At 29.9% G+C, this 24,299-nt stretch overlaps 2 protein-coding genes across 2 annotated transcripts; one reads left to right on the top strand and one right to left on the bottom strand.

The window, feature by feature from the left end:
* The first annotated feature begins 621 nt into the window (after window positions 1-621).
* Window positions 622-9,750, top strand: LOC123669116 (transmembrane protein 18). Its single transcript, XM_045602750.1, has 4 exons — window positions 622-824; window positions 1,973-2,090; window positions 6,388-6,536; window positions 9,446-9,750. Exons 1-4 carry the CDS (start codon window positions 768-770, stop codon window positions 9,563-9,565), a joined length of 444 nt encoding a protein of 147 aa, XP_045458706.1. The 5' UTR covers window positions 622-767; the 3' UTR covers window positions 9,566-9,750.
* Window positions 9,751-14,941: 5,191 nt separating this feature from the next.
* Window positions 14,942-23,505, bottom strand: LOC123669115 (L-threonine 3-dehydrogenase, mitochondrial). Its single transcript, XM_045602749.1, has 4 exons — window positions 23,328-23,505; window positions 17,818-18,342; window positions 16,881-17,147; window positions 14,942-15,095 (listed from the first exon to the last, which is right to left on the bottom strand). Exons 1-4 carry the CDS (start codon window positions 23,425-23,427, stop codon window positions 14,959-14,961), a joined length of 1,029 nt encoding a protein of 342 aa, XP_045458705.1. The 5' UTR covers window positions 23,428-23,505; the 3' UTR covers window positions 14,942-14,958.
* Between the last annotated feature and the right edge of the window lie 794 nt (window positions 23,506-24,299).

Below are 24,299 nucleotides of genomic sequence, written 5' to 3'. Positions count from 1 at the left end.
CCCGAAATTCTTCCCACCACGTCGAATATGACCGTTCAAATCCGCGGTGTGTTAAAACAAATTGTACTAACACGTCATATAGGTAATAGAGTTCTGCTCGCATATATCAAAGGGCATGTTAACATTACATGCTCAGATAATTAAGGAAAACCTGTTATTAGGTTACTATAAGATTGTAGAGTGAGTGTGTGATTGAGAGGAGTGATATGTTCAGTAAATAAGGCTGTTGGTTTTGTTAACAAAATAAATAAATAAAATAAATAAATTACTTCTTTTTGTCTCCTGTATGGACTACTTCTATAATTAATGTTTCTTAGTGATAAAACGTATTGCTTTTGAGTACTTTCTTTCTGTAATGTAAATTAATTATAATTATAAATGGAACAAAAATTTGCAGGCCGTTTAAGGTAGATTATATGAGACATTGCAACTAATAACACCTCATGTATTAACTGTATTCATGCAAATAAAGAATTTGATTTAATTTAACGGAACAAATTTAAATAAATGAACGTATTATTGACTTAAAATACTTTTGTTTTACTCCGAGTAAGATTCTACCGATTTCTACCGATTTTTCGGAGCCAAATATACCGATTTTTTATTTTACACTTTTGCAACACTGATCGTATGTTATCATTTATTGTTGTGTCAAATTTATTTCTGCTTAACTCTCCTACAAGTACTGTAATTGTATTTTAATTGGTGTTGTGTTAATGAACAGAATATAATTACCGTATACGTGTAGTACATCTACTGAACAAAAAATGGAAGGGTTCATCGAAGTAAATGAAATATCAGATTTCGTTTCATACATTAAGAGTGTAAGTATTTAATTTCATCCCATGATGCGGCATATATTGTTATTTTTCGACATGAATTTTCGAAAAAAGTATGCGTAGGTACGAAACGAAAGACATTAAGGCCAAAAACACATTATTATGTTGATTAATTTAAAACAAGAAAACCTAGAGTAGCTATAAATTGTGCTCTTTAGTAACCAACAAAAATAATTAAAAAAAAATGAAGGTTTTTGTGCCGTTAACCTTCAAAATACTTTCAATTTTAACGATACTTAGTGATACGAAGTGATAACTTTATCAATTTACTACATGTAAATTTTAAATATTGTTATGCCCTATGTGATTTGAGTATCTTTCTCACCGTCTAATTTAATTTAAATTTCATATAAAAACATTTGTGTTAGTTAATATAGGCAAAAAATATATTAACATAAGTAAATTAATTTCAGTAATCAACCCTATTTTTATCATATAGTTCTTGTTTTGTAAGTAAAGATTTTATTAGTTACCCGTAGTGTGCCCGTGACTTTGTTTGTGTGGAATTTAATGAAATAGTTATTATTCAGTTTGCAGCTATGAAAATAAAAAATAAATTAAAATATAAGTAGCCTAAGTTACTCCTTATTACATCAGCCATCAGCAGTGAAATATCTGTCAAAATCAGTCCAGCTGTTTCAGAGATTAGCCGGAACAAACAGACAGACAGACAGAAATTATAAAAAAATGTTGTTTTGGTATATGTACCATGTATACATACATATTAATGGAGTAAGAAGCAGTTATTTTAATATTATAAATATGAACACAAATTTTACTTATTTGTATATATATAGATATTAAACATATTTTGTCATTAAATTATTTTAAAGTATCTTAAATTCTGGGCTATTATGTACATAACCGGCCTCTAATTTATGGGAAGTTAAATTTTTGTTATTTCTGACTCTACCTAACTTCGGTGCCGCGGGAAGTGCACTCATGTTCCGTTCCATGATTTTCACACGTTATTTTCGAACAAATATATGTAAAAACTATTTCTACTGCCAGATCAACATACCCTTCACCCCCTCTCCCCCCCAGCCCCATAAATTAGAGGCCGATTTTGTACATAATTACCAAATTCTATCTTGTGGGGTGGAAATTATTTTATCGCTCTTAATTATTTTTAGATTGAATGGAAAGACCCCTGGCTTATAGCTTTACTATCTTTCCATGTCCTGGTCACTTTTACCTGCTTCTCAACAAGGAATTATAGCAATTTTCAAATAATACTTTTCATAACATTACGTGAGTATAAATAATTTTTTATTTTATTGTTTTAATTATTGATTATTAAGCAGTTTCATTTTGTTAACCGACTTCCAAAAAAGGAGGAGGTTCTCAATTCGACTGTAATTTTTTTTCTTTTTTTTTTTTCTTTTATGTATGTTACTTCAGAACTTTTGACTGGATGGAGTGATTTCGACAAATTTTCTTTTAATCGAAAGATGGTGTGTGTCATTTGGTCCCATTTAAATTTTTTTGAGATCTAACAACTACTTTTCGAGTTAAATCTAATAATGCGTTTTTACTTGACGCTTTTTTCGTCGACCTACGTTGTATTATACCCCATAACTTTCTACTGTATGTACCGATTTTGATAATTTTTAATTTAACCGAAAGCTGATGTTTATCATGTGGTTGCATATAAATTTTATCGAGATCTGATAACTACTTTTTGAGTAATCTTTGATGACGCGTAGTTACTTGACTATTTTTTCGTCGATCTACGTTGTATTACTTGTCTATGTAATTGAAGTCGGTTTTTTTTCGTTTGCGAGCAAACACAATTATATTACATAGATTGTAATATTATATAAAATTTTGTAATTATTTTATAATCAAGATTTACATCAATCTATGTTTTTAACAAAAATATTTTATACACAAATATTATAAGATTGTTTTTAATTAATAACATCAAACATCAGGAAGAAACTATGATTTTATATTATTACAGATTTAAGTTGTCTTCTAATAAAGATAGTCACAACCAATTGTTTAAAAACAAAAAATGGAGATTGTAAAAGAACATATAAAAAAAATAGTTAATATAAAGAATTATAACAGTAAGATGATGTGTCAGTACAGTTGTTGTTATAGATGTTTTTCATAGTCTGAGTTTTTATCGGTGTTTCCAGGTCCCAGGATCCTCGGGATCCTAATAGGGTTCCTACTTTAATTTGGAATATTTTCTTAGTTTTATTTACTACTAGCTGACCCGGCGAACTTCGTATCGCCTAACACAAACTTTATCGTATGGTATTAAAGTTCAAATTGACTTTTAAGTATTATCACAAATCTTTTGTATGGGAGTATAGAAAAGTTTTGTTTTTAGACTTTTTCAGGAAATTAAATTTTTTTTTTTTTAGAATTTTTCTCTCCGTAAGAACCATCCTCGTACTTCAAGGAATATTTTAAAAAAAGAATTAGCGAAATCGGTCCAACCGTTCTCGAGTTTTGCGCTTAGCAACACATTCAGCGACTCATTTTTATATTATAGATTGAAACATTGGCACAGGGGTCACAGCACTGGATGTTATGCTGGCGGTTGCGGGTTCGATCCTCGCTCACGACAGACATTTGTATTGGCTATATAAATGTTTGTCATGGTCTGGGTGTTTGTACTAGTGTATTGTGTGTGTTTTTCTCGACCCCCGGACACAGCAGAAAATCCTAGTGGGGGCCGTTGAGTGTGAAGCATTTTTTTTATTATTAAAGTTTTAAAATGTTATGTTACATTTAAAATTAAAAATTCTTAAAATTGCTGTTTATAAATAATACAGCTTATGCTAACTACTAGGTATTGTGCTCTTGACCTTTGTTACCACAACTGCTTAATAATTCCTATATCATTGTTTTTAATGATAAGCAACCGTTGGAAGAATGCATATATATGTATTCAGCTTAAAATTGGTTTTCAACTATGTATTTAAATTTAATTAATTCTGGAATTGTCTCATAAGTTTGCTAGGCAATTAGTGGTATTCAATTGATTTTAAGTAATAATAATATAAATGAACTAATTTTCCATAAACACTTTAAGACTTGTAGTCAGTACTAAAATTAATTCAAATCATTTATTATATTAAAATGTAAGTTTTTATTTCTTGATACTTTAGTTTGTCATTGTATTGTAGTATTATGTTTTATGACCCAAACCGTTCTCAACAAACATATTTTTTTGAAAGGTAATTAAATTCAATTCTATGTTATTCACTTAATAAAATAAGGTGAGTATAGCTTTGAGTAGTATCAGTCCAAAAAAAAAATATTTTTTGCTAAAATATATAAAAATATAGCAGACCCGGCAGACGTTGTCCTACCCGGAAAATAGCTACCAAATTTGATTGCTTACATACCGATAGCAGCGCCATCTATTGGGTCCAATTGAGAAAAAACTACTCTATCTCCCAAGTTGGATCAAATTACAGATGCTTACAAAATTTGATAAAAATTGGTTCAATAGTTTCGGAGTTTATCGCCCACATACATCGTAACACAAAATTTTTATATATAGATTGTTTGATTATTTTAATATTTAATTGAATTGATAAGTGTATAATATGTATATTCATATACACTTGAAATCATGTTAATGATTAAAATCAGTTCAAGTGGCTTATACTGGTTTTGTTAATACATATTTTATTTATCTCAACACCAAGGTTTTATTTTGGTCAGCTTAGACATTCTTATCACTTATTATCATTGTTATGACTGTTCCGAATTTGAATTTATTAATTTAGTAAATTTTGTGTAGGTTTATTATAATGAAGTCATTGAGTAACAAGGAAAGGTAAAATGATGCATTATGGTCCTATAATTGAAATATTATATATTATTTTGAAACGTTTGAATTAAGCAAATTATACAATAAATAAAAACCATGTTTATCATACACACACCATCAACTTTAATAATTAAGTTGGGTAACTTAATGCCTGTGTTGTAGATAACTGCCGCCTAGCATAGATGTTTTTTTTTGTAGTGAGTGCACATACAAATAATAAATATAGGTATATTACTTTAAGACTCAGGGCGGGAATCGAACCCACTTCAGTTTGCTGGGGCATTGAATATTGCGCCAGTTGAATAGTTAAATACATTTTACACAACAAAAAAAAGTTCACAAAAATAGTGTAGGGGTCTTATCACTAAAAGACATCTGTTTCAGAAAACCTTTCGATAAAGAAAATGCAAAATAATAAAGGGACGTCTAGTTTAGATTATTATAATGATACATTTAACTGAACATTTGTATGAGGATATATTACTTTAATCTAAAAATTGTGATGTAACGCGCGTACTTTACGTAATATATACTACTATTACACTTAAATAACTTAAACTAAAATTGTAATTAAGTAGTTAAAATATTGTAAGCATAATTATATGGAAATACCAGTTTCCCGCCCTTGGTACCCCAGTACCGGGCGTATGATTCGCGCATGGTTCCGTAATCAATTATACGCTTTTGACGGTTCCGTTTTCTCCCGTTAAAATATAGTCTGTGTCACTCAGTAAAAATGGAGCATTCTACTGGTGAAATAATTTTTAAAATCGATCCAGTTATTGAGTTTATCGATTACAAACACACATAAATGACCTTCGTCACGTTGACCTATTCGTCTTAATAACCTTCTTCAATAATCGAGTAATTTTACGATAATTATTTACTCAAAACAAACGTTGAATTTAGAAACAATGGAATCGTAAAATATTTTAAGTATTCAAATTTAAAAATTGTAAATGAATTTTGAGTTTGACGACAATTTGGTGTAGCGGTTACTAAAAATGTAGAGATCATCATTGACGGCTAAGGGTTCTTCTCCCGCACTTGATTCTATTACAAAATTATTGTTTCTGGTCTTTATGGTTTTCCTATATACTTGGGCAGCACTTAAAAGCCGCTGTCTGTGCGCATGCACAGAGCTTACCTGTCTATTATATAAACGTTGAATTTGTTCAAACTATTTATATTTATTTCAAAATTAAGTAAAGTGGAGCTGTTCTAAACTGTACTTGAGCAATTATAAATGTAACTTGAGCAGATACATCAAAAGATATGGACTTTTTTAAATATTAATAAATGTTTTTTTTTCAACGACTATTGATTTTTAGTTAAATAATTTAAGGTGAGCAATTTAAAAGGACAACGTAGGTGAATTGAGCTATTGAAATCTATCGAATAGTTTTTTTTTATTTATTACAAATATCAAATTTTGCAGGCTCGGGTGGGATAGGTAGGAAACTATCTGTCAAACCGAAATAGAGCATGGAGGCTGTATATTATGCTTTGACTTTCTATATAAAACGATATTTCAGTTCAGTTAGGCCTTAGACATTGCGTAATGACTCACACGAAGAATTTCATTATAGTAGGTATTTGATTAATAGGTATTACAAATGTACAAACGGAGAAGGTGAAACCTTATAATTAGTACATGTGTATTCCCTAGTGTGCGTTTAACTGTATATGTAATGTTAAAAAGATGTATCTGTAACTTAAAAAATTAATACCGATTTTTATATATTTTTACAGTGCTTCTAGTATACTTTTCGGAGAGCATAAACGAAGTGGCCGCGCGAAACTGGAATCTATTTTCAAGGCAGCAATACTTCGACAGCAAGGGCTTATTCATATCTGTAGTCTTCTGTATACCGATATTATTAAACTGCATGATAATGGTGGTAAGTGATAATCAGTTTCGTATTATTGCCACGCTATAGTCAGATGATTCTATGTTATCTATGCATTCGATTTAAACTGTTTCAATTAATGATTTTTTATTATAAATGAATGATAAGAATAATACCAATTTATAAATTTAGCATTCAGTTAAAGAATAATACCAATTTAAAGAAAAATGTTATTGTTCTTTTTTTAAATTCTTTTATTAAATTATACTTGATGAGAATAAATAAACTCTTTCATACTATCAATTTAAGCAAATAATTATATTGAAAATAATATTTAGATGTCGGGTTGGTTCAGTGGTCACATCAATTGCCTGTTGTACTATCTCTATCGATCGGTCAGTCACCGTTCATGTACATATACGTTTTTTTTAATGTCTTTCAGGGTCCCCGTTACAGAATTTTACCCTACTGAGGTCATTCAGTATGGTCTTATTAAACGCTATACTGAAGGCGCCATGCTGTATGACCCCAATTGAATGTTTACAATAAACCTGATAATTAAATGATACCTTTTACGTTCAAGGTCAATACTTGTATCATTTAGTTATTTTTATTCGTAAATACATATACTATGTGTATATTTGTATTAGCCATACAGGTGTTTGCCGTGGTCTGGGTGTTTGTGCAGTCCTTGTGGGTCTCCCCACCGTGCCTCGGAGAGCACGTTAAGTCGTCGATCCCAGTTGTTATCATGTACACCTGATAGCGATCGTTACTCATAGTAGGGAATATATCCGCCAACCCGCATTGGAGCAGCGTGGTGGATTAAGCTCTGATCCTTCTCCTACATGGGGAAAGAGGCCTATGCCCAGTAGTGGGATATTAGAGGCTGAAGCGTTATTAAATTAAGCCGCACATGCTATTCTATACATTTTATTTCTAACCTACATACTAAAAAAATCACTCAAAGGTTTAGGCGCAAGGTAGATTTACAACTGTGTATTTGACTAACAGAAAAACTAATGAAATTGTATGTGGTATGTGTAGTTTAATTTACTAACCCTCGCTTGTATTTAATTTTACAACAGCATAATTAAATTAAAACAAAACAATGTGACTAACCGGTTTAGTTTTTGCGGACTGCGAGATCAAATTAATAGCAACTCGAAATTAATGTTATATAATGTTCAGATAGACAAATATAATTTAAATATTTATTTTAATTGCATCAAATAGTTGTTTTTGTTTTGTCGTAAAATTTAATTAATTTCAAAGTCCAAGCGGTAATAAAGTAAATACCTATCATGTAAAATAGTAAATAAGGTAGGTTACACATAATATGTAACACACAGTTTGTTAGTTAAATATGTTTTACTTAAATATTTTGTACAAAATGCTTGATTTATAACATTTTTTTAATGTTTATTATAACAGTGCATATTTGTTTAGATCAAAATATTACTTTCATTAATAGACTTATTTTTGAACTGTTTCTTCGAAATAACCATCTAATATCACTATTTTTTTTTTAAATTAACATCCACGGGCTCTAAATACCCATACCTTTTTTCAACATCATGCGTTATAATACAACAGGCGATTTATTATTCGAACTACAAATCGACAATCCTGTGACTGCCTAGGAAAGCTAGGACTTGGTCAGACGCTGACGGATTTTTTTTTGTTTGTATACATACACTCACAATCATTTTAGATGCCCACACCTACACTTATATATTATATTTATATAATTATATACTTATCCCTTACCTATAGGTTAGTTTACTTTCTAAGCCCTTGTTAGCGAGATGTCACGCTTGTAGGTTCACTATCACTATTTTAAAATAAATAATAAAAAATCATTCCAAGTTTAACTACTGAGTCTTTCTCTTATCATAATTATGTTTATTTTACGCCCCTGCGAAAAATAAATTTAATAAACAGAAGAATATACAGACTTAAAATAATAAAAGGATATTAAACTGCATCAACAGACTGTTTTAGGGATATACAATTTTTAGTTTCTTACAGTAATTAAAGTTAACATTAAGTAAATATTTATATTATACTCGTACAAATAAATTTTATTCGCTATTGATTGACCTTAATTCGTTTTCTAAGTCTTTAAGCCTGTTTGGCTGATATGGTAAACTACACAATCCATTATAGATATTTTAGGCGTGTTAAGATAGTTATGATGTAATTTAATGTTGTCTGTTTATTCAGTAATCAAATGTATTTTATGTCAAATTTTATAAGAAACAAAATGATCCGGCGAAATCCGTACCACTGTATTTTTTATTCGGAATTTATGTGTGTTTATACATTTCGGCGATTCATTTTTATTTATCTATATATATTAGCTAATCTATAACAATTATTTGTACACTTGCTAACCGCTTCTCTATGCCCTGTCCTATACCCAAAGGTTGTCTGGAAGAAATCGCTGTTTAGCGATAAGACCGCCTTTGTACATCTTCCTCTACTTGACTACTTTTGTTTGCATCTTTTAATGGTGTGCAATAAAGACTATTATTATTTTTATTAATATTATTATCTAAATAATAGCATACTCAGTAATAATTTAAAAATATGTAACAGCCGACTGTTAAAATTATTTTTTTTTCTTGATAAATTTACCTACACATAATACGTATGTAAATAAATAAAAATTTTAACACCCAAACTCAGATGGGAATCGAACCCACAATGGCCGGAGCAGAAAGCAGAGCCACTACAAACTACGCCAACGAGCTGGTCAAAGTAGTTCTTTGTATAAAAAAATATCTTAAATATGACAAAAATGAAAAAAAATATATTAAAATGTCAGTCAGCAGTATGGAAATTTAAGTTTATATTTCTTAAAACACATATAACGTTTTGTTAGCATTTGTCCTCGCCTGCATTAAGTGACAATGAAAATAAATTGTTATTTCGAAAACTTTTAAAACTATTTTCAGGGTTCGTGGCTGTATCAGTCGACACAATTAATGACAAATCTGAAGAAGGCACAGCTAAGGCAACGATTGAAAGAACTAAATATGCACAGAGAGCAACAACTCCACATGAAAGCGGAATAAACAAAAATTGAATTGTTATAAAATATTAAAACCGATATTTTTGCAAACATCGATTGAGATTTAAACAATTTTTGTTTATAAAACATGACCTATTACTTCTTGACCTTGGAATATCTTTTAATTTGACGATAACTATTATTGTCTTTAACCATTTTTCTTTTTATAAACAGATTATCAATTAAAAAGCCAACCATCTTTTATTAAGTTTAGGGATAACCGGTATATTATTGTCAGAGTTGTTATTGCGTCAGGATTTAATTGAAGTTGCGCGTTTTATAGGTTTTTTTTTCTTACAATTTTTAAGTATTAATCTTATTCAGTTGCTTACCAACTAATAATCAGATTTTGGTCTCGCATTAGATAACCGGTTATGTATATTTAGCTTGTGAAGAGTCCGTAGGTAATAAAAATACAAAACTATTTTTAGTTATCATAATTATGTATATGTTATGTTATCATAATTATATACATATTATGTTAACTACGCAAAATTTTAAATTTAAATTTTGATATTTGAGTAATCCAATATTTTGATTGAACATTATTTTGGACACATAAAAAATAAATTTGAATGGAATTTAATGTATGTGTGTAGTGTGACTTGTGGTGATCGCGAAAGTTATGTGTTCTATGTCAATTATTGTCAACGGCCATAATATAATGTGCAATATTCAACGATTACATAAATGTTAATTACGTAGGCTTATTTACAATTGGCATTTAATAATTAAAAATAAGATCACAAAATGTTCTATGTTTGAACTTGATGTATTTATATTTTTCTTCTAAAAGTATTTTTTTTTTTTTTTACTAAATACATATATTTCAACCTTTATGTAAATTTAATAATTTTTAAAGGCAATTTTAATTTTAAAAAAAAAAATTGCGTGTACAACGAACACGGATTTACAAAATTAGACGTTAGTTTTGTTTTGGCGCGTTTTTTATCACATAATGTTAATAAAAAAACTAAATATTTTCTAAGACTAACTGTAGATATAAAAAAAAAATTAAGAATCTGGGTAAATAAGAATCTAAATTTATATACAATGCTAAATGTGCAAAACTAAAATTATTTAACTTATTTAAAATTTGTGCGTGTTTATATATGTTACAGTCATTAAACAAGAATTAAAATTGAAACAAAGAAGTAGTAATTGTTTATTATTCAAGGATTCTTATAACTCCGTGATCGCGAATTAAAACTGAATCGGCCAAAAAAAAAAAAAAAATTAAATCTTGCCACTGTTTTAATTTGACTGTAGTCAATAGTATATTCTTATAATATCAAATACGATGCGTGGTTCAAAGTCGACGTTATGACTAACGGTAATAGGAACTTAGCAGGGCGAGTTTGTGTGCTTACCATGACAATATGGAAAGGTAGAAAGAGGACTTTGTAATAATATTTGTCATTTATTAGGAATTTGTTAAAGATTAAAGGCTCATTTGACTGGTTGTGGATAACGGTTTGACGGATGACTGTATCTAACAAATAAAGTTTTTGATATATTAATCTTATATATCAGCGAATTCCACTACATTCATGCAATTTTTTTATTCAAAAATATGAACTAAAAACTGGAATTAAGAAGAAACATGTCCTAATGGCCTATTCTTCCTACTGCTGTTAAAGTCTAATCGTAACTTATTTGTACGATAAATTTTGTCCACAACCGGTGAAACCGGCCCTAATTGTTGGATCGGTAACTTGATAGTATGATATTAGTGGAGTAAGAAAAGTTGAACGAAAGAGGAGGATGTAGCTTGTGACGATATGTAAAACGAAATGTTTCTTTAAGTTATTACAGTATACATGGTTATATCATAGCATTATATTATTATGTTATTCCATTTTTCTTATTTACTTGCTTAATCCGATGTACTTAAGAACTATTTTAATATGTTTTATGCCATACGTAATAATTGTAATTTTTAACGATATCTGCTTATTCGTCAGGCGGTTCATTGTGAATCACAATTTGTGACATAGTTTAGTTTGGTGATATTTGAAATTTTTTAAATTGTATATTTTTGTAATTATTGGTTAAGCCTAGTTTTTTTTCAATTGAATAATAATAATATTATTTTTATTTAATGTTCAATTATTAAAAATATGTATGTGAACACGAAAATTCGTATAAAAAAATTTATAACAATGATCAAAACATCAAAATGTTTATTTACCTTTTACAGTAATGCATTTGTTTTTAAATTTAATTTAACCAGATATTATGTATGTTAAACAGCACAATACTGACGTAATATATTATAGTTACCATAATTTTTGTGTATAACGTTTTATATGTGCCATAAGCCTTTATGAAAATTTTCCAACAAGTAAAGTGCCTTAAGATTATTACTTGTGCAAACATTTAAATATAAAAGGCTAATTTTGACGTTACTGAAGTATTTTGTAAATTTGTCATACAATTTCATGAATACGACAAAGCCATTATTTAATCACAACCTTTGTGTGTAGTACGCAGCTGTATGAACATGTAGCCTGGCTGGCTACTGGCAAATGCTACGGTCGTTTACGACAATATCTTTTTGAAGTTTACCCCTTAAGAAACGATATAAGGCCCGTGGTATAGGAAGTGAAATCGTGTGAAACAATATAGCGGAGACCTGCCTTGAGAGTAACGTTTTACCGCGCCACGTATTTTTCTAGCAAGATATAAATATATATTTTTTAAATCACTCATCATTCTTAAGGGAGTAAACTCAGGTCGCGTGTCAAAGCTGACACACATTTTTTTTCTAATTGTTTTTGTTGTAACTTTGGTGTAGAAGTGAGTTTCATGTTGCAAAATTTTTGAGTTTTTTGTTTTATTAAATTGATTTTATTTATGTAAGTTTTTATATATTTGATTTTGTAATATTGTTATTTTATGTGATATGTAAATTACAGTGATACAAATTTATACGGTGAGTGCTGGAAATTTGATGTAAACTTGCCTAAAACGCTGCTTAGGCTCAGAAATATTGAATTTAACATAGTCACTAATATAGGTTTATTATGTAAGATTATTTTATAATGTATATAAAGTTATAATCAGGAATCCCCATAGTTGCATTTATTTTACTGATACCCAGATTGAAGTACTATTACCATTGCTACATTACCTAAAACCAACAGACATTAGATAAGTGAAAATAGTCAAAAAATATTAATATTTCGATATTTCCGACGAGGTTTGTGATCTGATTTAAAAATATATAAAAAAGTGACATTAACTTTTCCTAGAATTCATTATTTGGTTTGACAGTTTTTAAAGTCAGCAATTATTTACGTTACATATATATAAGAAAGTTATTTATGCAAATAATGGAATCTATGATTTTATTTTATATAATTTTAAATAACACGTTTTAATATAGATATCACGTAAATAAAAGCTTTTAGATGGGTAGAATTATCACAACTAGTAACAGCAGATAGTTTATAATAATATTTTTTTTCCTAGATTTTTAGCCTCATATTATTTTGAAATTTTAAATTCTTTTTGTCATGCAGATGTTGACATCGGGTTAAAGATGGTTTCATGGTAGAGGTGATGGGATAATAGACTTAATTAAAGTTACGTCCATTGTCGCTATAAGATAAATAAAAATAATAGTAACGTGTAGTGAAGACTGATTGTGAATATTATGCACATCTACATGAATATAAGGTTCAAAAAATTTGCTATCTACACGCCACCGTTTTCTCATGGTGCACTGTTAAAGTTGCTAGTACAACTTCAAACTGTTTCAATTGATATGTCTAAATTATGATCGAAAATATACGTCATTTTCAAATAATGAGTCGAATAACATAGATTGCGCGGTATTATTATATTATATTGATGGTATAAATTTACTCCAATTTTATTATAAGTGTTTTTAATGTATAAAACTGTCGGCTTTTTGCGCCATTTTTCTTATTAAAATGACGACGGATGTTAAGGCAATGTCACGGAACGGTCTTGTACAAGTGCTCTAGTTTATTTATTTTTACTATCATGTGGATTGTATCAATGTATAGCTTTTATTTTCACAAATATGTTTATTAAACATCACATTAGTTGCGTTGATATTAAAGAGGATCTGTGTATATCTTTGAGTTACTGTTTATTAAACGTCTTAATAAGTCAAATGCGTAAATGTAAGAAAACATGAGTGGCATAAAAAATACTTTCAAAGTCTAATTATGTCATATTTTCTTGCATTGATAGCATAATTATTTACCTATTTCATTTATAAATACTACAAATTGTCTACATATGTAAAAATGCTTAAATAAAAATTAATGTTATACGACTTTGTCTTATTTATTTAGATTTTTAATAACTAACCTTTGTTCTTGTTGTAATAACTAAACTTTTGGGCTGTGAGGGGTATGGAACTAACATCTTTGCCGTCCCAAATGTCTACCTCACTTGCGCGTAGCACATCCTGTTAGCCAAAGTACGAGGCTCTAGTGGCTGACGCTGTCACGCAGGAAACCCGACTGGCATATGGATGTCATTCAATATTAGATAAAATTCGAGGACATCTACCCGCTTGAGGTTTTCTACCTCAAGCTGGTAGATGTTTTGAGCCGTAGGTAGTAAACGCCGCAGATTAATACAAAATCCAAAATACTCGCCAAAACTTTGACTCGTAATGCTTGATGAAAATGAAATGGTATCATCAGTGAGCTACGCACCCTACAGTCCAGATTTGGCCCTGAGTGATTATTATCTCTTTACAAAAATGAAAAAAAAAATGCGTGGTAAGAAAATTTCCATTGATGATGAGGTTAAGGAACCGGTTTCGTCATATTTTTAGGATAAAGACAAATAAGTTACTTGAAAGCTCTGAAAAAATCATTGTCTTACAGGTGAATATATTGGAAAGGAAAAATAATTTTGTGTTTTTATTTTTACTCAAAACTCCCTATTCCGCGAATATAAAAACGCGCCCTCGTATCTTATACATTGGTAAAAATTTAAAAATAAAAAATGTATAATATAGTCGAAAAGACACAATAAAAATTTTATATAAAAAAACAGTACTTGCAAATTTTGTTTGTTTTCAAGATACTGGATGTACTAGACCCATGATATCCGAAAGGCTATGCTATAAACTTATTTAGGTAGGTATTAGGGGCAAGAAATAATAGAAATTATGTTTGACTAATCGGATACTTGAAATTCTCACGGTAATCTGTATTATTTCTAAGTATTTGATAGGTACTACTATTACGTTTTGTCATATTTTACAACTACATGTTGCGTAAATAAAATTGTTTATGAACAATTTTAATAGTATTTTTAAAATTCATTAATTAAATTATATTCATTATTTTAAATAGTATTTTTAAGTTTAATTTTAGTAAATACACTAACACACATTATAGAATTTTATTAAAAGCCATTAGCAACTATTTTTTCTTTCACTTCCTTCACCATTAGTGATACTAAATTTTCTAAATCGACGTTAGGTTTCCAGTTCCAGTCTCGTCTTGCTTCGCTATCATCAAATTCTTGTGGCCAGGAATCAGCTTTAAAAATAAAAGTCTAAATTAGTAAATTACGAACTAGTATTACACCTTAAAAACATGATAGTCTATTTTTTTACCGTATCCGTAGTATATCACTACATAGTATAAAACAAAGTCGCTTTCTCTGTCCCTGCACATGTATGTACGCTTAAATCTTTAAAACTAGGCAACGCATTTTGATGCGGTTCATTTTAATAGATAGATTGATTCAAGAGGAAGGTTTATATGTATAATAACATCCATTAAATAGTGGAGAAATACTGTTATATTTGAGTTTTCTAATGTTTTGTCGTAAATAATTATTATTTTTTCACTTAAATTGCAAACGCAGGCTGAACCTTACGAGATTTATCAAAATAATGTACTAAGTATTGTACACATTGAAAAGGTCTACAGAAAACTCCGCGATGGTATATACCTATCTCTTATGGATATCTCACAATAACATTTTTTTTGTCATTTACTTTTTACGACAAATAATGGCTAATTTTCGAAGCGATTTTAACCAATACAGCATTAATCCTTATCCAATTAAATACCTTAAATATGTTTTTTATTTAATATAGATCTATATGGCCCTTTACAGCATATGATTTAAATTAATATTTTCAAAGATATTACAGATTTAAAAATCGCGGTACGTAGCGTTTGCGGCGGTTCCGGCCGGCTTTTACTCTTAAGTTAACGCGTGCGGGCCACGAGCAGTAATGAATAAATCAAAACTACTGGATCGATTTTAATCATTTTTTCAGTGAATGACATAGGCTATAATTATATTTTATACCCGTGCGAAGCCGGAGCGGGTCGCTAGTTTTTAATAAAACCAAGTTCAAAGATTTACCTATTATTTTAATAAAAATATAAAAATGTGACTAAGACGAAAGATCAATTTTATATTTACTTTTTATATTTATTTCGTCGGTCGGCCTGATTTTCATAGGTCGCAATCATAAGTAGTAATGGGGTAGCTTTTACAAAAGCTTACATGTACTAGGTAGATTCTAAAAATAACTCGGGGATAGAGAGAAATGTAGTTTAGATAACTGCGATATCTTTTATAACACATTACAAATAGTTAAATTTAAAGTAAGTGCCTAATAGAGTACTATATTAATTCCATCGGAATCGGAAATTATTAACTCAGCTAATAAAATTTAAGTACTAAGTAAATGTAGGTACCTACAACATACAACCTACAACATATTTTATCGTACTGGAGGAAATATTTAGGAAATTGGATTAGGAATTAAGAAATGTTTCACGTTAACCCATCCGACATTTTCTGATGACCTGAATATATTGGAGAAAAACCCAAGAGTACTTACTCGAAATTATGGTACAAACTTTTGTAGATAAAAGACGAAAGGTCTTGAAATAAACTCAAGTAAGACAAAAATTATGATAAACTTAGTAGTTGAAGCATAATTATAAATGAATAAATAATGAATATGAAATGAGTCATGGGTGTGAAAATTCGGAATAAAGGTTTTATTATACAAATATTATATATATACATATAATATTTGTTATTAAACAAATATATAAAAAAAAATTGAAACACTAGTATGACAACTTCTAATAATTTAACGTAATCGAAGCGTATCTAAGGGAAGGTGTAGAAGAAATAAATGGAGTAGACCATTTATGTTATTTTTCTTTTTGTTTTTGTAGATTTATCAGAAGGCGATATATTGATAGCTTGATGCTTTGTTACGAAAAATTCACTAATTCTCATAATTGAATTCTGTAAATAGTTTGTTTTGAATTATTAAAAAAGTGGCATACCAATATCCTGCCGACTATCAGGTTTATACGTGATGGTGAAGTCTGGAATGTGTTTTATCATCTTGTCAGCTAATTCTTCAGGAGTAAAGCTCATTGATGTGACGTTGTATACCCTTCTGTGTAGTAAGTCATTTGGTGCTTCTAAGAATTCTGAAAGTGCGCGTAGGGCATCCTTTACGTGCATCATCGGCAGCCTGGTATCAGGTTTTAGATAACATTCGTAATGGCCTTTTCTCAACACTTCGTGGAAAATTGCAATAGCATAATCTGAAAAGATAATTTTCATTAATTTATTACTATTCCCCGCTGTTTTAACTGTGCATATCCCGATTCTGTATGAATTAGTACCTACGCTTCAGCCTGTAATATCCCACTGCTGGACATAGGCCTCTTTTCCCATAGGATCAGAGCTTAAGGCACCACGTTGCTCCAATTCGGGTTGGCGGATATATTCCCTACTATGAGTAACGATCGCTATCAGGTGTACATGATAACAACCGGGACCGACAGCTTAACATGCTCTCCGAGGCACGGTGTGGAGACCCACAAGGACTAACAGCCAGACTGGAAATAAATATTTGTATATACACAAATATCCACTCCGAGCGGGAATCGGACCCGCGACGGTCGGTGTTTATTCGCCGCCAACACGGCCCACACACCATTACACCAGAGCGGCCGTCTTTTAGTACTTAATTATATAAAGCCTATTATTATTTATAATTTAAGCCGATCCCTACGCAATCATCACAGCCAGTATAAAGTTTCGATCAAAGCTACAAGGTCATAATTGCGTAAAAAAGAAATAAACATCTAACAATATAATAATAAAAAATAAAAACTAAAAAATTAGCTTTTATGAATAAATTTACGATCATAACAGTATTATAAGTTTTTAATAAAAGTATCTACCGATAAATTATTTGAATAAACACACCTGTAGTGCCACCACCTGGAGGGTCACTTGAAATAACACCAGGAAATCTTAAACAACGAAAGTCCAATCCAAACTTGTGGAAGTAATATTCGCCTAGCAACTCCGCGTGCACTTTAGAAACACCATAAATAGTTCTCGGTCTTTGTATAGTAATGTTTGGGGTTGGATTTCTTGGTGAATCAGGTCCAAATGCGCCGATAGTACTTGGTACGAAGATACGGAGTCCGTATTGTTTGGCAAGTTCAATAACATTATGCATTCCTTCTATATTTACTCTCACTGCTAGTGGTACGTTTTGTTCACCGATGGCACTAAGAAGTGCAGAGAAGTGTATAAGCCAATCTACTCTGTGATCTACCACGATCTTCTGAAGACCTTTAAAATCTAAAATATCCGCAAAAATGTATGGTCCATCTTTGAAAATCTCGTTTGATGGTTTGATAATGTCAGACAATATAACATTTTCTTTTCCATATTTTGCTCGTAAATATTTTGCACACTCGACCCCTAATTGTCCTAGTCCTCCTAAAAATAAAAAATAAATTAGAAACAACGTTATGAACAACGGTACATCTTAGAACTTAAAATTAAAAGGTCTTTTCAACGATTTTCCTTATATTTTAGCAATGAGCGGACTTATGTAAAAAGTTTTAAGTAGCTACCCATAATTTAGTATACTATACCCATTATATATGTATAACTTTTGTATTTAAATTAGAGGTCACTAAATGACAATATTTGAGGCTCCAAAAATTATTTTTAATAAGCTAACCTAAACGCTAACCTAAAAGCTATCCTAACTTGCTATTAATTGTAATTTTTTTTCAGTTTTCTTAGGGATACATTTGGACTTAAAACTTGAGTGGAATTCCCATTTGTCATCCTTGAATGGTAGACTCAGCTCCTGACTCAGCATTCGCAGTTAGAAAAGTACGACAACTGACCGACGTTGCTACTGCACGTTTTATATATTTTAGCTGTTTCCATAGTGTTATGTCTTACGGCCTGTTACTGTGGGGTAATGCTACAGATATTGAGACTATATTTATCTTGCAATAATTGTGTTTGCAGACAAATGAAAAAAAACCGACTTCAATTACATCGACAAGTAATACAACGTAGATCGACGAAAAAATAGTCACGTAACTACGCGTTATCAAAGATTACTCAAAAAGTAGTTATCAGATCTCGATAAAATTTAAATGTGACCACATGATAAACATCAACTTTTGATTAAGTTAAAAATTATCAAAATCGGTACACCCAGTAAAAAGTTATGCGGATTTTCGAGATTTTCCCTCGATTTCTCTGGGATCCCATCATCAAATCGTGGTTTCGTTATCATGGTACAAAAATCGATTATCGAATTATCAAAATCGGTACATCCAGTAGAAAGTTATGCGGTATAATACAACGTAGGTAGACGAAAAAAGCGTCAAGTAAAAACGCATTATTAGATATAACTCGAAAAGTAGTTGTTAGATCTCAAATAAATTTAAATGGGACCAATTGGCACACACGACCTTTCGATTAAAAAAAATTGTCGAAATCGATCCACACGGTCCAAAGTTCTGATGTAACATACATAAAAAAAATACAGTCGAATTGAGAACCTCCTCCTTTTTTGGAAGTCGGTTAAAAATTGATGTTTAAACGATATGAGTTAAAGATGAACTCGTACAGCAACGATGTAAGATGAGATGTATGATTAGATAAGATATAGTTCACGCAGCTAAAGCATTCATGTTATTATACTCTTTAACTTTTTATTATATTACTTATATCTACCATATAATATATTTACTCATTTAGATTAATGGCTTCCAACAGTGCCAAATTAGCACAGACGATTTCGTCAATGTCACGTAGAATGAAGAAGACACGAAGGAGATTAATCGGTACCATACAATATAGCAATAATTATAATAAAATATTAAATTGCTAGTAGTGGTAAACTTATGGAATATATAGTCAAAATCGTAATTAAATTAAATGAAATACACTGATTTTAGTGAAAGTCCTGAGGATGTAATTTAACATCTAAGCACATATCCAATCAAACACATCTCTCTCACACACACACACACACACAAACGCGCGCGTGCGCGTTCACGCACGCGAACGCACACGCACACATATACACACGTATACGTACATACACCCACGTAAGTACACATACTATTTCTTTTTTTAAGGAGCCTTAAATTGATATTTACTCTTATGTCACAGTGCGATCAGCCGACCAGTATGCTAAGTGATCCGTGGTAGTGCGAGCCTGATGACCTGTAATACAGGTATTTCACTCACTCATTGACGAGGTTTGATTTTCGGTAAACTATTAGTTATTTCTTAATATCGTATTGAGTGTATAGTACTACTAGTTACTTTAACTGTTAATGTAAATTAATAAAGAACCTGTATAATATAATTGTGTTTGCTCGCAAACGAAAAAAAAAAACCGACTTCAATTACATCGACAAGTAATACAACGTAGATCGACGAAAAAATAGTCAAGCAACTACGCGTTATCAAAGATTACTCAAAAAGTAGTAATCAGATCTCGATAAAATTTATATGTGACCACATGATAAACATCAGCTTTCGATTAAATTAAAAATTATCAAAGTCGGTACACCCAATAAAAAGTTATTACGGATTTTCGAGAGTTTCCCTCGATTTCTCTGGGATTCCATCATCAGATCCTGGTTTCCTTATCACGGTACCAAACTAGGGATATCCCCTTTCCAACAAAAAAAGGATTATCAAAATCGGTACATCCAGTAGAAAGTTATGCGGTATAATACAACGTAGGTCGACGAAAAAAGCGTCAAGTAAAAACGCATTATTAGATATAACTCGAAAAGTAGTTGTTAGATCTCAAATAAATTTAAATGGGACCAATTGGCACACACCACCTTTCGATTAAAACAAAATTTGTCGAAATCGGTCTACCCGGTCAAAAGTTCTGATGTAACATACATAAAAAAAAAAAAAAAAAAAAAAAAAAAAAAAAAAAAAAAAATACAGTCGAATTGAGAACCTCCTCCTTTTTTGGAAGTCGGTTAAAAACTGTAAACTTGTGATTTGCTATAATTGTAAAATTGTTATTTTCTGTGTAAATAAATAAATGAATAAATAAGTATAAGACATTAGTTGATTACTTAAATTGGAATTGGAAAATTATACCATGTGTTGCTCTGAAAAAACGAAGATTTTATCATACAATTTTTCTTTATACAATATGACACAAAATTAATTATAAAAACCCTTAACCTACCCGAAAAAACAAAGAAATGACATTTAAAGCTATTTACCAATTCCTATACATAAAATTAAAATTAAATATTTCTTTTATATGTGACTATTATGAAGTGTCAAAAATCTCTTTATAAAACAATACATATTACTACTGCTATAAAAAAAGGTACTATACAAATATACAAACTCAAAGGAATATATTCCTTTATATAAGTATTTATTTGGTCACATTTAATAACAATTTTAATTCTTATAGAGTACTTACCAATGAAGTTAAATAATATAGAAATTGTTATTATGACAATACGGTTATTTGTGTTTAATGTTATAAATTTTAGTGGTATATTTAAACATTGAGTTAACAAACAGTATAACTAACAACAATATCTACTATTTGAGCTAGTTTAACACATTTGACGTACGTTTATTTAAATGTTTAAGGTGGAAAGACCCGTGTATTACGCAATTCTGCTCTAATCTTTTTTGCGTGTTATTGTTTGATTTCCTTTGATGAGGTATGCAAATACTCTCAAGTTTACCTAAATACGTGGCAAAATAAATTTCAATGCATAGACACGAATTTTTTGGAAAATTTATTTTACTTAGAGAAAAACGGTAGTGTGACAAATACCATGATAAAAGTGTAGGTATATAAATAAAAGAAAACTATCTACTAACTCAATGTACCAATGTCAAAAAATAAATCAAATTTTATATAAATAATAATACTAATAATAAATATAAATTTTTCGATGTCTATTTCTTAACGGTCTTATTTGTTACAAGGTTCCGATTGCGCTCTTCGCTTACGGAAATTTAAAATAATACAGTCAATTTGTACTCTAAAGGACCGCTAGTGGGAAAATTTTGGCGTAGTTCTGATTTCTTTAATTCTATACGTATTTTGGGGTATTGAATCCGAATCTGACGTTTGCGGACAAAATTTCGTGACGTGATTGAAAAAATCGTTACAAAAAGCAAAAAAATCTGCTTTATTTCAGTTTTTTACCTAAAACTCGAAAACTATTAATTTTAATAAATGGTTTGTTTACAGAAATTAAATAACTTATAATTATAATCATCTACAAATATCACTATTTAGTTTTTTTCTCAGACCAATCGTTCGATCTCAAATGCGAGTTGAAAATTGGCAATTTTCAGCGGTCTGTAAAACCCACTTTCTACATTCCAAAACTTTATTTTTGAATGCTGTTTTTTGATAAATTACTCCTAGTTTACTGCACAAGTAATTAAAAAATAAAATAAGGATCGAAATTATTAAAATTCAATATCAAAAATGTAGGAAGGACTCTAACAAAATAAAACTAAAAGTGTCCCAGTAAAAACACAATTTAACTGTGTTAAAAAGAGTGTGCAAAAAACAAACATGTGGACAAGTTACAAAATTAATGCTAAAATAGCATGCGTATATTATTATTTATAAATAAATACTCAAGTAGCATTCTCAATTGTGTGTATTATTTTTGCAGCTAGAGCACGTAATTTTATATTTAATCAAAACATAGTGCTGTTAAGATCACTCTACCAATTATCTAAGTGTTCGTAGAACTATTTTGCTTTCAAATATTATACTATTAAAAATAAATTACAACGACTGAATAAAATTAAAACAGTATAAATAAGTTCATAATAAAATTTTAACTTTTATTATCTATAGATCCTACGGTTGCGTGGTGCTAACTCTTCTAAACTTTTCTAAAAAAAAGTTATGGTTTGTGGATTGACTTTTGCGATCTCGATACATTATAATATCGAGCTATTTAATCAAGCATTTCAAAACTCGTTGTACAAGAAAACAAATATGTCTTACATGTGTACATCGATACAGGTCCGATATCATTACTGCGAAACCACATCTCTAAATCCTCAAGGATGTTTAGAGCAAACCAATTTAATGTTTGAAAGTACCCAATAACTGATATTTATACGACATCATGTCATATTTATTATTTGAAATTTAGATAATACATAATATTTAACGCAATAAAAAAATAAAAAAAATACCAACATTTATTTATTTCCCAACGAAACGCTTGATTGAGTTTTATGAAATAGTCTTTTTTATAAAATAAATGTGTTATATTACGTATACAATATTTATAATTAAATCTAATAATTTATTTAGTTTTAACATATGGTTTACTTTAACACTATATTAAAGAATTTTATTTATTCTTTCAATTCTTTAACATCTGTACAAGATCAACGACCAATGGCCTAAATTAACTTACCCGTGATTAAAATTTTCGGGGGCTTTTTGTTCTGTATATTAGAACTATATCTTCTTGCATTAACAATTAAAGCAGAACATGCTTTTCTTAATAAAGTCATTTCAATAAACCTATACTATTTGTATAACGAAATAGTACGAGGATATGTTACACGTATACACGGTATAATAGACAGACTTATACTGTTACGTGTTGACTGAACGAGAAGGGTTAAAGTGTAGTGATTGATATCAAGAACAGGTTGTACGTATGCAATATGTATGCGAAAATGAACCTTAATTTGGAAAACTGGTTGTGAACAACGTCACGAGTTAATTCTATTGGCGTATGAGATGGGTGTGTTTCACAGCTGAATAAATGCAAATATTTTTTCTATGGTATTAAATTTTATATAATAGGAATTTTCCTATGTAAGACATAAATGTAATTAAAATTTTACTTTTTGCTTTACTTGGTTTGTAACACAGATTAGCTAGGAGATAGATTTTATAATTATTGTTTATTTATAAAACCACCAGATAAAACGGCTCAGTGGATGAAAACTTTTATACCAGACAATTCAGATCATTCATTTTCATTTTAATCTGTGATTTTACTCAAACCAGAGATATTCTTTATGATACGTACAGAAATTACATAACAATAACTGGACATTTTTATTGTTACATGATGTAGAATCGACCGCGAGTTGTAAATATTTGAAGTGACACAAAAACACATTGGGACCATTTAGGAATTACGTCTATCGACAACGACTTTCATAAATTTCAACATTTCCCTTTTAACGGAAACATCGATTCTATTGTCTTTTGTTTGCTATTATTAATCGAAGTTAATAGTCCGGTCAAATTAGACCAAAAATAGGGGTGACGATACAAAAATTCATACTTGGCTGAAAATTGGTAGGATTGTTCAAAACACTATTATAAATGTGAATATTATAAATGTGAATATGATGTGAAAAGTCCTCAT

The sequence above is a fragment of the Melitaea cinxia genome, chromosome 3 (assembly GCF_905220565.1).
Source record: "Melitaea cinxia chromosome 3, ilMelCinx1.1, whole genome shotgun sequence".
Classification (NCBI taxonomy): domain Eukaryota; kingdom Metazoa; phylum Arthropoda; class Insecta; order Lepidoptera; family Nymphalidae; genus Melitaea; species Melitaea cinxia.
Note: the sequence above shows the minus strand (reverse complement) of the source record. Positions and strands in the feature narration are given on the sequence as shown.